We start from the raw sequence: 15,801 nt of genomic DNA on the forward strand, positions 1-15,801 counted from the left end.
ATTCAAAACCATTCAAAACATGAAAAGCAAAGTCTATAGATGTGCAATTATATACCGTATACAAAACTAGGTGCCTGTTTTCGACACGGAGCAAAAAACGTCTTGATATTTTAGGGCTTACACACGCCCCGGCCGCACTTCGCCCCTGTTCGCGTCTTCCTTTCCCGACTTCACTCGCAACGTACGAAAGTACAAAGAAAGGAAACGATGTATAGCTTTCCGTCGCAGCCGCGCGCGCACTTCTCTCCTCCCAGTCTAGGTGTAACTCAGCCACTCTTTCTCTTTCTCTTCGACCCTGAAGCGGAATAGGAAGGACGGATACCGTGAGCGTGGCTTCTGATTGGCTGCTCGTCTGGCCGGGGCACTTGGGTCTCTTTTCTCGCGCCACTTTCAGGCGCTTTGGCGCGGGAGCGTGAAGTTGTGGGTCGGGCTTGCAGGCGCGACAGGGAGCAGCAATCCGCTCTTTTCCCCACCCGCTGTTCCACAATGGATTTGAGCGAGGGCCCGGGCGACGGGGCTGGTGATGGTTGCCATGGAGGTTAGAGAAGGAGCTGCCGTGGGGAAGGGCGCCGTGTTGTGGAATGAACCGGGGGATGGGAGGAAGGGGCCAAAACCGGTGGCTACTGACAAAGGGGAAGGAGGAAGGGTGTGTATGGCCGTCGGGGGACGGACGCTGAAGCACGAAGGGGAAAGGGCGGCGGCAGCAGCAAGTGCTTTTTTTGTCTCTTGGAAAGCCCGCTGAATTGGGATCTGGGCTTAACACTTACAACCAGGCAAGGTGATTCCTGCCTGGGCAACTCGTCCTAAAAGAGAGAGAGGAGCAGTATATAAGTGTTCTAAATAAGCAAGTTTGCAGCCTCGCAGTTTCCCTGTCACTGATGTAGAGACTTTATAAGCCATTTCTCTCCTCTAGAAACCCATTCAGTAATGTAAACAAGGAATATCCGAGGTACCTTTTCTGTTGGGTACTCCCATATGCAGTGCAACCCCATACATGTTTACTTGGAAGCAAGTCTCACTGGTTTCTGTGGTGTGCATTCTCAAATATGTACAGAGGGGTAGCATTTCTTCTTCCTCTGACTCCTTTGCTTCCCACTAAAGATTCTAGTTCCAAATCTTGACATTTTTCATCTGAGCAGCATGTGGTTTGTTAGGGATCAAAAAGAAACTCTATCACTGTTATTGATGGTTCTAGGACAATTGTAGCAGATGGACAAAAGTGTAGGAATCGGACCATTAGTGTGGTAGCATCTACCCTTTGGAACTCCCTCCCATTATATATCAGGCAGAAACTGTTTTTGTTGTCTTTTTGGTGCTTATTGAAAGCCTTTCTCTTCCAACAAGCCTTTTAAATGGAGATTCTTATCCCAGTCTTTTTCTACATTGGACAAGAAATTGTATTGATAGATGTTTTATTGTTGATGTTTTTATTGCTAAATCTGTTTGGGGCGTTTCATGGGAAGCAAATCATCAATGAAATAAATAAATGTTCTCCAAATGCCCAGTGACTGGAGCCAGCAATGCCCATGCAGCTTTGATCTTTTAAAATGCTGCTGCTTGGCAGGCTGGTAGTTAGGGTAATTGTGGAAGCCTTTGAGAAGCAGACTGATCTAAAGGTTGGGTTAGCTACCCTCACGACGGAATTGTGAAGGAAGCCTGGCACATGAAAATGTTGCTGCTGCTTTCCTCTTCTCTCCAAGGTTACAGAGGTTCTGTCCCCTAAAGTGAAAAGAAAAATGTATATGCCTTGTAAGGGTTTTTATTTTGGCAGGCAAATGTCTTAAAGTGTTGTGTGAGATACTGTGTGTGAATTTGAAGGACTAGGGGAGAGAACTACGGTTAGATGTCATGAGTGTGACATCAGGAGTGACATCAGGCAGCATTGCTGTCAAATGCAGCATGTAGTAAGTGTAGTGGAAAGCTGCTTTTCTCTCTTGAAAAAATATCTGGGTAGTTGGAATAGTGAAGCCTTGCAGACAAGCTCATAAAAGTGATTCAGGTTGCAATCCTTGCATGAGACAGAGCAACACTGAACACAGAGGGGGCTTACTTCTAAGTGAGCCTGCATAGGATTGCATTGTAATTTTACTAGTCTGCCTGAACGCATATTGATTATAGCAGTGCTGTTTTCCTCAGCCTGGTGCCCTTAAGATGGTTTGGACTACAATTCCCATCAGTCCCAGCAAGTACAGCTAATGGGAATTATAGTCCAAAACTTCTGGAGGGCTCTAGATTGGGGAAGGCTGTAGTAGCCATTTTTAGCACATTGGGCCAACTATCCTTCAGATAACAAAAGCTTTCTAGCTTGATTGCCTGGAGATGATTCTTACCACAGATAATCAAGCAAAAGGTTATTTCCAAGCCTGCAGTGTGTGTGTCATATTTGCTCAAAAGAAAAGTGCTTTTTATTTTTTAAAGATGACAGTAATACTTAGAAGAAAGAATTTATGGAGAACATGATGGGGATCCTGAGATGTATGTTTACATTGCTATCTGTTATTAGTATTAATCCTTTCTCCCCACATTTATTGTCAAATTAATATCAGATTTTACACTTTGCCAGTACTTCTCATTAGCAGCGCTCTATAACTGTAATTGTTTTGTAATGGCAAATCTTGCTGTGTCTATAAACAGCAAACAAAAACAAAAATCTCCCCCTGCACTTTTGTGCTTATGAATAATCATTTATGTTTCTGGTTTAAGGGCTTAATTTTTTTTAAAAAAGATAACTTTTAATGTCTATTAAACTTTGGGAGGTTTTAAGCACAATCCTAATTTTTTTTAACTAGAAGTCCCATACATTTCAGTGGGATGCATCACCATTTATGAAGAATTTACCTGTATTTTGGTCCATAAAATTAACAGAAATGAAATGAGTTTAGATTTTTGTTCAGATAATTGATGGCAAAGATAGCTTAATCATTTTATGAGATTAATCCATTGATAATGATATTTAAAGTAGTGTAGGCAATATTTGGGAAGTGCTTACTTAACCAGGAATAGGTGGATGTTATAACTACTTGCTCCAACAGGAAACATTAGCTTTCTCCGGGTGTTAGTATAAAGTGTGAATAAAGGGCAGCAGGAACAGAAGTGTTAGCTTCATCTGTCTCTGTTGCTGTTTTGGAAAGGCAACTGTTTGAAGCCATAAGTGTGTGGGTTGCATGTGCATCTCAGGATACAAAAGGTGCCCTGCTTCAGAGAGTCACCTGTCATAAGTTGGAAGGTGACTGAAATGGCAACAGAAGGAGTGAGAGCCAATGTGTTTGTCCCTGCTGCTCCCCTCAAAATAGCTTTATGTGGATATATTTAGTGCTACATTTTAGTTACATTTAGTAACTTGTTACATTTAGTAAAGAAAGTGAAAATGTATACCATGTTAATTTCATGTGTTGTATAAATATCTCAACAGCTGTTAAAATAAACGGAAAGCTATGTAATGGAAGAAGATTAAAAAAGGACATTTAGGGCACATTTCCTCACTGGAGCCACCGCCCTACTGAATTCCTGCCACTTGTGCGAGGAAGGTGGCAGTATTTGTGCTGATTATTTTTTGCTGTGCCAGTGCCAGGCTGGTGCAGCAGAGATGCCCAGATTGGGTCCATTGCTGATAGCTCAGCTAGCTTAGGATCCTCAGTCAGCCCAGCTCCAGCTCCCAAACATCCTGTGCTTATGCTGGCTATTGGTTACCCGTGTTTTTGGCAGCTGGCTCCTTTGCACAGGTGGAGCTCCCAACGGCTGGAAGAGTCAAGTAGAATCATGTGGAGGGGCACCTCTGCTGCACTCAAATCCCCTCCACTGTGATAAGATGGGGTTTGGATTGCTTTGCCTGAATGCTATCCTATACATGTCTACTCAGAAGTAATCCACATTGAGTTCAGTGGGACTTAATCCTAGCTAAGAATGTATAGAATTTCAGCCTTTATATTGTTTAAATGTTACCTTCAGACAAATGCAAAACTTTCCTTGGAAGCTAAACTTCGCTTGGGAGTTTCTTTTATTGGTAAACTTGTATTTTAAGACATTAAAATACAATTCAATAAACATTTTTGTTACATTGGGTACCAAACATTATGGAAACTCATGTGCCAGCTCTGACATCTGTGCAATCTGGCTTTTCTGCCCCTCCTTCCCACTGCACCACTAGAAAAACTCCTGGGCTCAGGAGAGCCTCAGGAAAGGCTTGAGAGATGCAGCAGGAGGGGGAAATCGCCAAAAGTCAGTCAGAGTCAGCTTGCGTGAGTGGAGTTTTTCTGCAATTTCCCCTTCCCACTGCTGCCTCACACCATATCCATGTCTCCTGACCTGCAGGAGAGTCTTCCAGGGGCTGTAGTGGGGAGCAGAGACAGGAAATTAGTGGCTTTCTGTTAACATAACATTTGAATGCAGCCAACAGTTTAAATTTTATGAAAGAAAAATGGAGGCACAGAAAACTCAAGAGAACTGTGCATTAGAGATGAGTAGCTGAGAAAAGTTCATTACAAATCTGAAACTGCTTAATTAATATCTAGTCACTGTGCTGTTAGTTACTTTTATGAAACAATGCATTTTTGGAAATGGAAAACTTTCTGTGGAAAAATATAGTGGCAGTACATTTTGTATGGAAATTTTCTGCCCCCTTCACCTGCTTTTGACCAAAGAACTAGGCTTTGGGAAATCTAAGCCTATGTCAAATCTAGTTTGGCCCTAGGTTTCTTGAGTACAGTAATCAGTTTCTGTCTAGTAATAATGGGATGTATCTAAGGTGTACTCAGAGCAGGCCCATTGAAATTAATAGTCATGGATATTAATCTCAGTGGGTCTCCTCTGAGTAGGATTTTATTTATTTTTTTATTTATTTGTTTCATTTATAGACCGCCCATAGCGAGTGGCTCTCTGGGCGGTGTACAAAAAAATTGGAGCAACCCAAAGCTACAGCAATCTCCTCCTTTCTTGTTTCTTTAAAATAAGTATAGAATATCTGACATTTAAAACTGGTACTACATTGTAGATGTGGCATTTAATTTGCAAATAACTTTTCATATGAATTGATAGCTGTATACCCTTTCAGTCTTTCCCTCCCCTGCTTAAAAAAAGCATTGCCATTATTACCTGTTGGTCAGGTGGTGAAATGCAAAAGTAAAGGGCAGAGGTGAGAAGTTATTTGTGGATTGCAACTTCTGCTTAACTTTACATTTAAAAACCTTCTCTCTCATTGACCTTGACATTTGACTACTGATTATCATAATGGTGTGTTTATATACATTGTGCATTTATAGTCTTACAGTCTGTTTTTAACTGTAGTTAATAACTATTATTCTGCTTTTTAGAAAGTGATTCTGCAAATTTTGCAGCTTCACGTTCACGCCGCGAGAAGAAATCTAAAAAAGGGAGACAAGAAGCATTAGAACGTTTGAAAAAGGCAAAGGCTGGTGAGAAAATAAAATATGAGGTAACTAAACCAATTTTCTGGTTTTAGTTCTTGCTTTTAGGAACCTGTGACTGCCCCATGAGGGAATGCTACCATGTTGCCATGTGAGAGAGAGAGAGAGAGGGAGAGAGGGAGGGGGGGAGAGAGAGAGGGAGAGAGGGAGGGGGGGAGGGGGGGAAAGGGTACCTGAAGTTACTGACTAACCAAATGTGTTGTGCCTTCCCATGTTAGTGTATCTTTATATAAATAGAAGTCCTGATAATGTTGGAATATCTGAATTAGTTATTTAGTTTATTTTGTAGTCCATTTGAAAGAGACAGTTACAATGGTTACTCTCCTTGTTGCAGGTTGAGGAGTTTACAAGTGTTTATGATGAAATTGATGAAGAACAATACTCTAAGATTGTCAGAGAACGCCAGGAAGATGACTGGATTGTGGATGATGGTTTGTGAACTGGATTTAATTTTCATTCTTGTTTTTGTGCTGACACCGCAACAGCTATGCTTCCCTTGGTTTGGAGAAACTTGGTTATTTGCAAAATTAAATAAAAGTTCCATAGAGTTTATCCATTTCCTTGTGTGCATCTGAAGGAGCTTATTTGATCAAAGTTAATAAATGAAAATACCTGGGATGAAAAATGCTTTTAAGAATTGCTTTGTGGATCGGTGGGATCTGTAAAACAACTTGTGGACTGGTTCTGTGGCTTTGGACATTGTTTGTTTTTATTTTATTTATTTATTAAATGTGTCCCCCACCCTTTCTCCCAAAGGAGCCCAGGGCAGCAAACACATTAATGATATAATTAAAGACTTTCTAAAAGCAGTTAAAAATGGATGGGAGTGGGGTTTTCTCAAAACTGGTATACTGATACAGGGACGAGAACAGCCACTTGTCATCGGCAATTTGTGCCTCTTTTAGACCACTAGAATAAGTGAAATGCTGGCATAGCCCTGTAAACTTTAAGTAAGGTAAATGCTCAAAGTTTGGTGTTAAGCTGATGGGAACAATCTTTCCAGCTCTTCCTGGCCACCTTGCTAGGCCTAGGTTGCTGTTTGTGCTGCTGTAGCTGTGTATGGTTGGGCCATGAGGGTTTTGATCCATAAACTACTTCAGTGAAGACATGTTTACATTTTAAGCTGACTAACCAGAAAGTAGGCTGCTAAACTCAAATGTGGCTGCCTGTTTGCAAAGTATGATACTTTTCCTACACAGATGGAGTCGGCTATGTAGAAGACGGCAGGGAGATTTTTGATGAAGACTTGGAAAATGATGCTCTTGATTCCAGCAAGAAAAGTGAGTGAACTTTTTTAGCAGCTGTCCTGAAAGGCAATTCATAAAAGTTAGACTGAAGAATACACACAGTAATTATTTGAAAAGAGACATATTTTTATATTGCTGATGCACAAAGTGCTGTTGCTAGGAGCATGTCCATTTGACATGTTGTCCGGGTCATGGCATTCAAAGATCTTCTCTTGACAAATTTGCTTTGTTTAGATGTAACGTAAACTAAAGTTTAGTGCAGACTTTCTCAACCTTTGGGTCCTCAGATGTTACTGGACTACAACTCCCATCAGCTCCAACCAGCATGGCCAGTGGTCAGGAATTATGGAAACTGTAGTCCAGCAATAACTTGGGACCCAAAGGTTGGAAAAGGCTGGTTTAATGTTACAAGAATGAGCCTTGGACTCAAGCACTTCCTCCTCCTGTGAGGAGAAATTTGAAAGCTTTTGCTTCCATTTTAGATTAACTACAGTTGTCATGTTTTCTGAACCTGGAGAAACTGTGGTTAATCTTAACTATAGCTTGTTGAAATTTGTCTGCTTCAGACTGGTTTGAGATTAACTGTTCCGGGTTTGGATGACACACTAAACTCTGGTTAAAACACTAGTGGAAGCTTTCAGTCACCTTTTTGCAGCCATGTCAGGGACGAAAGAGTTGCATGCAAGCCTATGGCTTGCATCTAAATGCAAGTATATGCTTTATAATACCCTTATCTGAAATTAATATTTATTGTATTGGGAGCCATGTGATGCTTTGGTTTTGGTGTCTGAATTGGAACTTGTGTCAAAACCCAATACAGGTAACTGCTTTCTACTTTAAGAAACAGTTTCACTGAAAATAGTACATTGCTTTAATAATGTGTAAAATAATTAGTCAATGTCCACTTTCGTAGAGTGCTAATAGAAATTGGGAATCTAAGCTGAAGGGGAAAAAAGGTTATTTCAAGAAAGTACTTTGTGAAGTGGGAACTGAAGGTTGGCACACCTGTTGTAAAAGTTAATATTTTAAAAAAAATCCAAAATGCAAACAGCAACAATAACAAAAAATAAAAGTTAAATCATATAATTACTTACAGAAAGTAATTTTTTCTTTTTACGTAGAGGTAAGCGTATATGCAAGATCCATTTTAAAAGAGCAACTGTGCTATCTTTGTGACAGTTTAATAGCCATTTAAATAATCGAAATGTGGTTTCATTTTGTTTTCATCAAGTTTCAAGTAAACTGATGAATGAATAATTCTGTTTCATCATGCCTATACTGTCACTGTGTGCCAGGTGGTTTCCTTTTTATAATTTCAAGAATAATTTGACATATTTTTTATTTTACTTTGGCTGAGCTGAATATTAAAGGGGCAACATTTTCATCATGAAAAAATAGCCTTTCACAACAAAACAAAACTCCAAAAGCTTACCTTCTACATTACGTGTAGGGACCTTTTGCTTCTCCAGATACTGCTGATCTACAACTCCCATTAGCCTCAGTGAGCATGGCCAGGGATGATCATAGTTCAGCAACAGTTTAGGTGTGGGCTAAAAGGTTCCCACACCTGTTTTACTTGCTGATTCCCTGCTGTTTGGTCTTCCAGACAGTTGTATAGCCCTGTAAACTGGGCTATAAACTTGATTAGAAATGGAACAAGTACACTGGGTATTCTACAACAAGACGTTTGGAATGGATTCAACAGACAACTGTGGTAGCTATTTTAAAACCAGTCTTTGTGAAGACTACTCAGTGTGCAGATTGTTTGTAATAGCTTACAGCACAATTTCTTGTCTTGGTTGTGCTACTGCAAGCCATAAGCTTGTTTGTGGTCTCATGTAGGGAGCTGCTGTGTATACATTACTGCCCATGTAGAGCAATCTTCATGTGGTTTGATCTTTACTTAATTGCTTAAGGCTTCTAGCTTTGCAGTGCTATACCCACTTACCTTAGAATAAGCCCTATTGAACTCTGTTGGTCTTACTTCTAAGTAGACAAGCATAGGATTGTACTATACATCACTTTTCAACCAGAGCTTCAGATGTGACTTGAAAGTGACTTAAAAGCAACTGCTTGTTCATTTAATTAATCCATTGTTGGAACTAAACTATCATCTTCAACATTGATCTGCATCTGTCATTACTAATATATTTTGACTTAAGATGCCTTATCGATAGAATTTTGATATTTAAAGGTGCTGTATTATTTTGTTAGGAAGAAGAGACACGACTTCTACAAATGACAACAAAAATGTGAAGAAGGCTCTGGTGTCAAAACCAAACACTATTAAATCTATGTTTATGGCCAGTACTGGGAAGAAAAGTGCTGATGTAAGTTATGTTTTATGTAAAAAAACCCCACAATTATCTGAATTTAGACAAATCGATATATTTTTGTATTCATCCTCAAATCTTTTGTTCATTTAACTTCTGAAAAAGACTGCAGTAGGAGCAAAGTACAATATAGCTTAGCTTTTATTTGAAAAAAAAACTAAGAGCTTTCTTCATAAGTTTACTGAGCACATGTGTTTCATTTTACAGAAACCTGTTGACCTATCTAAGGATGATTTGCTAGGAGACATTTTGCAAGATCTAAATGCTGAGGTAGGAATTCATGTGTGTTCTGGGTGGTGGCAGTAGAGGAGCAAGGCTTAGAGTTTTAAACCTGTAAGTCTACTTGTTCTTCAGATACTTTAAAGAGAGCTTCAAATATACACTGGATAAGGGACTGCCATACACTTCCAGGGGCCATAGGATGTTGTGGCCCTCCCTCTCCACAGGCTGAGAAGGAAGTCTGGCCATGGAGGTCTCTCTATTGCGGCCACAGAAACCTCTGTATTTGTCCCTCCTTTGCTGTTGGTGTTCTGGTAGTAGGGAGAGAAAAGGGGCAGATTGAGAGAGGCCTTGGATTCCAGTGCCATCCTGTTTCCCCAGCACCCGATCTCAACCCCCTGATAAGGAAGGGAACCTCCACTAGGTCTGGCATACCTAGTTCCCTCCAGCCACTCCCCTCCATTTCTCCTCTAGCCAATGTGAGACTAGCACAGCTATGGATTGGGTGGTTCCTATGCTAAATTCTCTCTTTCTCTGCTGCTGTAGGATTGCTCTGTCCTTGGATTTCTAAAATCCTGATGCAGCCTGATAATACTTAAGTACCTAAAAACATGAAGTGTTTTGACCCAAAGGTACAAAAATGCCCAGTGAGCTGCTGCTTGCCTATTGCAAACTGTGAAGGGATGGTAGGGATGGTAGGGCAGGATGGAAATGCAATAAATAAATAAATAAAATCCTATACAAGTTGCCCTTTCTGCAAGGAGCTGGTGATGTTTGGGTGTGGGAGAGGGACAAGGGGCCACTTCTAATTTCTCAGCTGTACACATCTTCATTTAGAACATGGCAAAATGTATCTTTTGTAAATTCTACTACAGCAGAACTGATGCCTAATGTTTTTCTCCTTTGTAGTCAGTTCATTTAGCACCGCCACCAGTTGCAGTACTAAAAAAAAAGCGGCTTTTTGGAATGCCCTTGAATCCTTTTTCTGTGCAATCTCAAGTCTCCAAGGTAATGTTCTTAAATAGAAATGTTAATTTTACTTATGCTTTGTGATATTTTTAATTTTAATTTGGTTTGTTGTTTTGAATACAGAGAGAAAATTGAAACTACAAAATCAGTAATTAATCAGCAGTTAATCAGTTAGATTGGAAAAAATTATATCTGGTTATCAGTTGTATAGTGGTTTTGCACTCCAAATCTACTTAAATGGACTTCCTGTGCTGTATTCTATGCTAGCTCTACCCAGAGTAGACCCATTGAAGTTAATATGACTACCTTAGGTTCATTAATTTCAGAACTATTGATAAGTGCTCTTTGAGTACGATTCTGTAGCCAACTGTGGATCCACCTGATAGTTGTTCCATCCAGTCCATATTTAGCTAGCTTGCTAATCGGAATATCATGGGGCACTTTGTCAAAAGCTTTGCTGAAGTCCGGATATATTATGTCCACAGCATTCCCACAGTCTACCAGGGATGTTACCCAATCAAAAAACAAGATAAGATTAGTTTGTCAGGTATTGTTAAATCCATATTGACTTCTAGTAATCACTGCACTGTTTTCAAGGTGCTTACAGACTGACTGCTTTATAATCTTCTCCAGAATGTTCCCAGGGATTGATGTCAGGCTGACTGGTCTGTAGTTCCCCGGTTCCTCCTTTTTGCCCTTTTTTGAAGATAGGGACAACAGTGACCCTCCTCCATTCATCTGGCACTTCACCCATCCTTCACAATTTTACAAAGATAATAGGCAGTGGTTCCAAGAGTTCTTCAGCGAGGTCCTTTAATACTCCAGGATGCTGTCCCTTCATGTTTCCCAGGATGGTCATAGACCCTCATTTTGGAGAAGACTGAGGCAAAGTAGGAAATGAGCACTTCTGCCTTTTCTTTGTCATCTGTTATCATTTTGCCATCCTCATTCTCAGTGAGGATGGCAAAATGATTAGCTGTGCCACCATTTCTTTTCTCTGTCTTTTACTGTGGATGTACCTGAAGAAAGCTTTTTTGTTGCTTTTAGCATCTCTCGCTAACCTCAGCTCATTCTCAGCTTTAGCCTTCCTGTCTCCATCCCTGCAATTCCATGATATGGTTTGAAAGGCCTTGCTCACTTCTAGCCCTTTTGAGAACAGGTTTGGGGATTGAGCTGGGGTTCCTGCTTGAAATATAGAGGCTGTTTTGCATATCAAGCTAAACCTTGATTTAGCATGATGTGCACAAGCTGCAATGAGCCTGAGCAAGTCTCGGGCTTGTGTCCTCTTCCATGCTACTTTGAAGCCCTGACAATCAGCTGATAGTTGGAGCTTCAAAGCACCTTGCAAAGAGCTTTACAGGTGACACTGATCAGCAATGCCTACTAACCCTGGCATAAAAATGAATTAATAGTGAGTGACAGACCCCACATAGTAATGAATAAAAATAATTCACTTGCAGGCAACCTATCACCTCTCCCCCCCGTGAATATGTATATGAATTATATTTTACTGATGTTCCATGCAGTTTGAAAACAAATGTACATTCAAGTTCTACACACATTAAACCTGTCATTTTGCTGCTAGAGTTTAGATGACATTTTGTTGGTTCTCTCCCCGCTCATCAGATGACGGACCTAATGAGTGTATGTTTGGCCATCCCCATCAACGTACTGGGTCAGGTGGAAAGGTTTAAGCCAAGTCCACTGCCCTGATGGGGATGGAAACTGTCCCCTTCTTGCTGATCTGATAGATCATTGTCATCTGATGAGCACGAAGGGGAGGATTTCATTTTTTGCAATAGTGGTGATGTTGCCACTGGTGGCAAATTGTGTTGGGGGGCTGGCAGGCCACTAGTGAAGGGTTGCTGGGCCAGATGAGGTCCACAGGCCAGGGGTTTGCCATCCCTCATCTAAATAAATACATGAAAATATAAGGCAAATGACAAGGATTATAAACAACTTGTTGTAAGCAACTGATAGCATCCATAAGCACTATCACTGTTCAGTTTTTAATTAAAATTACTTGTATTTATAGAAAGCTTCTGAAGTGAGAAAAACTGTTGCTCCTTTCAAAAAAGAAATTTCTTCACCAAATTCATCTCATTGTAAGCATTCAGTCTACATAGCTAGATCGGAGCTAGGCAAAGAAGAGAGAAGTGAACCTGAAAATGGAATACAAATGGTAGAAAATGGAGACTTGATCGAAACTAAACGAGAGGAAGTTACTAAAGGTATTTATGATATTTTGGTAATAGTGCTTATTTTAAGATGCTCCTATTGCTGAAATATATCTTGTAATTACTCTGTGTTGTAGCGTCTCCTGGGCTTAATTTAAGGTACTGGTTTTTACCCTGTAATTAAATGGTTTGGGATAGAGATGTGAAGGCCTGGGGAAAAACCCAGAAACATTTGGGAGAAAACCTTTTTTCCCCAGTTTCCCCTAATTTTTTTCTATTTCCCCCAATTTTTTGGAAAAAAGTAGGGGGGAAACGGGCCCCTCAAGTTTTTCTGTTTTTTTGGGGGGGCCTCCACATATCTAGTTTGAGAGCTGGGTACTTTAAGGACCACCGCCTTCCATATTTTCCACCTTGCATCTTTCCTCTTGGAGGCTTTGCTCCAGGTGCTGTTGCCAGATGAGGTAGGCAGACAGTTACTTGGAGGAGGGCCTTTTTGTAGTGGCACCCACCTTATGGAATACTCTTTTAAGACATGTTCATCAGACTTTGGTGCTTTATTTTTTAAGACATCTGGCAAAATGTATGATTGTTCCTGAAAACTTTTCATTGATTGGATCTTGTAATTTCAGTGGTGTTCACCTCTATGATTGATGTTTTATTTGATGTTATTTGACTTTATTTTATACTGTTTGTACTTACTATTTGTGTTCTTATGGAAGTCTTCTTGAAATCACGCTGTGACAAAAATAAGGACATGACTAATTTAATCTGATATTCGATATACTGACTTTGTTAAGTCACTACGATAATTACAGAAGATGAACAGGCTGTAATGGATTTTGATGATGGGGACTTTGATGAATCTATGGAGGAAGGTGGAATAGTAGAAGAAAGAGCCACAATCCTGAAGGAAGAGATGAAAACAGAAGAGAGACAAACACAGCAAGCAGACTGTGTGAAAACAGAATCATATTTCTTGTAAGTATATATAACAAACAGCAATGTTAGGGACTTCTTGTTCTGATCTTCACTTCATACAGGTATATTCACTACTTGTATGAAAAATGTTTCACGGCAGATATATGATTCATGAGGGTAGAGAAATTTTCTCAAAATGTTAGTTGACTTGCAGTAATGGATTTAAAAGTACAAAAAATCAGTGTTCTGAAGAAAAGAGGACTCTAAATAGTCATTTCATACCTAAAGCCTCCTCTTTTTTTTGTTCCTCATTGATTACCATTCAGAAGTTCTTCCCTCCATGATGTATCCTGCTGGGACACAATAGATGAAGATGAACATCAGCATCTAGCTTCAGAAATTCAAGTGGATTCCAGTCAACTTCCACTAATAAATGGGGAAGATGGGCAGCAGATCTTCAAGTTCTATTGGCTGGATGCTTATGAAGATCAGTATAATCAACCAGGTAGGTATGCATGTGAAAACCATTCTCCCTTCATGCCTCCTATTGGCCAAAGTAATAAAGGATCATTTTTCAAAACGGGCTCAGTATTCACTAGTTTCCTTGCAGCTGAATGTTGTTCTTTGATATTGAATGGGCATAAACTCAACTCTATGTTAGTAGCCATCTTAAGTTTCCAAAGTCAGATTATAGCTTCAGTCCTGCAGTGATTTGGAAGAAGGCAATTTGCAGTGGAGAGGTACTTTAACCTTTCAGCTGTTTCTCCCTGTGCAACTCTGTCACCAATGTGAATGTGAACATCCTTCTGAGGGTACAGTGTCTAATAATACCTAAATGCTAAGTATCATTAATTTGTTTTTAATGGGCTGGATCCATACTTTTTCTTCCTTTCGAGGAAGGTCTCTGGATCCAGTGGAACGTCTGTTAGAGGAAAGGGAGAGGCAATTTTTGGGGGGTGGGGAGCGGGCATAGGAGGATGCAGGGTGAAGGGGGAATGGTTGAAAATTGCCTCCCTACCCCTTCTGTCAGAGAGACAGTTCCATTGGTAAAATTGTACCCATAGATGGGTTGGATGCAGTGCAGTGATGAGCTTTAACGTAGGAGTAGCTTTCCTAGTGGGTGCAGCCACAGCTTTCATTCATTCATTGCGATCACTCGTGGCCGAGTAAGATTGTCTTCCAAGATAAGGTCTTTGCTTGGAAGATGCCTGTGTGTGAATTTGTTTTATGTGGGGAGATTGGCGCATGACGATCAACACACACTGCCAGGAGGTTATTGTTGTGGCTCCACCCCACCAGATGAGCTGCCCCTGCCCATGCCGCAGCTGCAGCCAAGAATCCCTGGTAAAAGCTCCATTTTATCAAAACTTAAAAAAAAAAATTCTAGGAGTCTACTGTCATTTACTTTAATTTGTATGCATATCAATTAATTTGTATGCACCAAAATTGATTAACATTCATTTGGCTCTTGGACAGGGGTTTAGATATGCTACCGGGTATGCTGAACATACCCAACATTTTTGTAATAGCAGGTAATGATCACTGAAGCTTTAGTAAAATTGGTGACTAACAGGGAAAAAAATCCTATCCAAAAACTCTTGTTTAGTGTTTTTACTTTTATCTTGGATTCTGTGTGGTGGCTTCTGAATGGTGTATAATTATGAAAAGACTTGTTCCTTGATTATGAAAAGAGATCTGTCGTCATAACTTTTCAGGGATGAATAATAAAGTCTGCACCTGGTTTCAATTAGTAACGTAGAAGAAAATAAATTTTGGCATTACTTTTTGTTTAAAAGAATCATAATCATTACAGCAAATGAGGTATTAACTGTATTATGTGAAGGATTCATGTTACCTCAGGACAAATAAGAGTTTCACACACAGTCTCTGTATACCCCCATAATGGTTAGAGGGTAAGGCTGCACATGGCTTAATTTCTAGACTCCATGCATCTGATGCAAATCACATTAACATTAGCTAGTAGAGATCTTACCTAATTCTCATACCTGCCCTTGCCTTTACTTACTGTTGCTGCATGACAGGATTTAGTATTCTGGGGGATGAGGGTGTAATGATTTGGCAGAAACCTTTCTGAAACCATGAATTGTCCAAGAGGATAGTTGCATTAAGTATTTATAGCTGCAAGCGGTGGATGTTGGCTGTTGGCCCATATTGAACCATTTATCTTGGAAAGAATCCACACTTTTATTTTTTGCTATCACTAACTTGCTTCTCAGAACTTGCTTCTCAGGACCCTTTCCCTTTGAATGTGATAGCCATCCTCAGAATACATGTTCAAACATTTGGGTAGTTTGATTTTTAGACTTGCTGTACTTGTACTGACTTGTGGTTGAATGCTCATTAAACCATTAAGAACAGGATCCATGTTAATTTTATGTAAAATAATGCTAATAGCAAGTGAATCTGTATTTGCAATGTTAAGATTTGAAATTATCTCATATTTAATATTGCTGAGAAGTTTTAAAGAAGTTTAATGACAGACAACTTCAGCACA

General features: G+C 40.0%; 1 protein-coding gene across 10 annotated transcripts in view; it reads left to right on the forward strand.

Moving 5' to 3' along the window:
* Positions 1 to 269: 269 nt before the first annotated feature.
* The window catches only part of POLA1 (DNA polymerase alpha 1, catalytic subunit), a 314,094-nt gene continuing 298,562 nt past the window's right edge, over positions 270 to 15,801 (forward strand). For 3 of the 10 annotated variants that reach the window (XM_061627351.1, XM_061627354.1, XM_061627353.1), the window contains exons 1-10: positions 272 to 538; positions 5,310 to 5,431; positions 5,758 to 5,854; positions 6,623 to 6,703; positions 8,885 to 9,000; positions 9,211 to 9,273; positions 10,132 to 10,230; positions 12,227 to 12,422; positions 13,166 to 13,346; positions 13,613 to 13,791. In XM_061627351.1, coding sequence (XP_061483335.1) covers positions 487 to 538; positions 5,310 to 5,431; positions 5,758 to 5,854; positions 6,623 to 6,703; positions 8,885 to 9,000; positions 9,211 to 9,273; positions 10,132 to 10,230; positions 12,227 to 12,422; positions 13,166 to 13,346; positions 13,613 to 13,791 — 1,186 coding nt within the window. In that variant the 5' untranslated portion in view covers positions 272 to 486. Of the gene's footprint in view, positions 539 to 5,309; positions 5,432 to 5,757; positions 5,855 to 6,622; positions 6,704 to 8,884; positions 9,001 to 9,210; positions 9,274 to 10,131; positions 10,231 to 12,226; positions 12,423 to 13,165; positions 13,347 to 13,612; positions 13,792 to 15,801 lie in introns of all 10 variants that reach the window. The other 7 variants (XM_061627349.1, XM_061627345.1, XM_061627348.1 and 4 more) reach the window with 5 other exon arrangements.

This window comes from Rhineura floridana, chromosome 5 (assembly GCF_030035675.1).
Source record: "Rhineura floridana isolate rRhiFlo1 chromosome 5, rRhiFlo1.hap2, whole genome shotgun sequence".
In the NCBI taxonomy this organism is placed as follows: domain Eukaryota; kingdom Metazoa; phylum Chordata; class Lepidosauria; order Squamata; family Rhineuridae; genus Rhineura; species Rhineura floridana.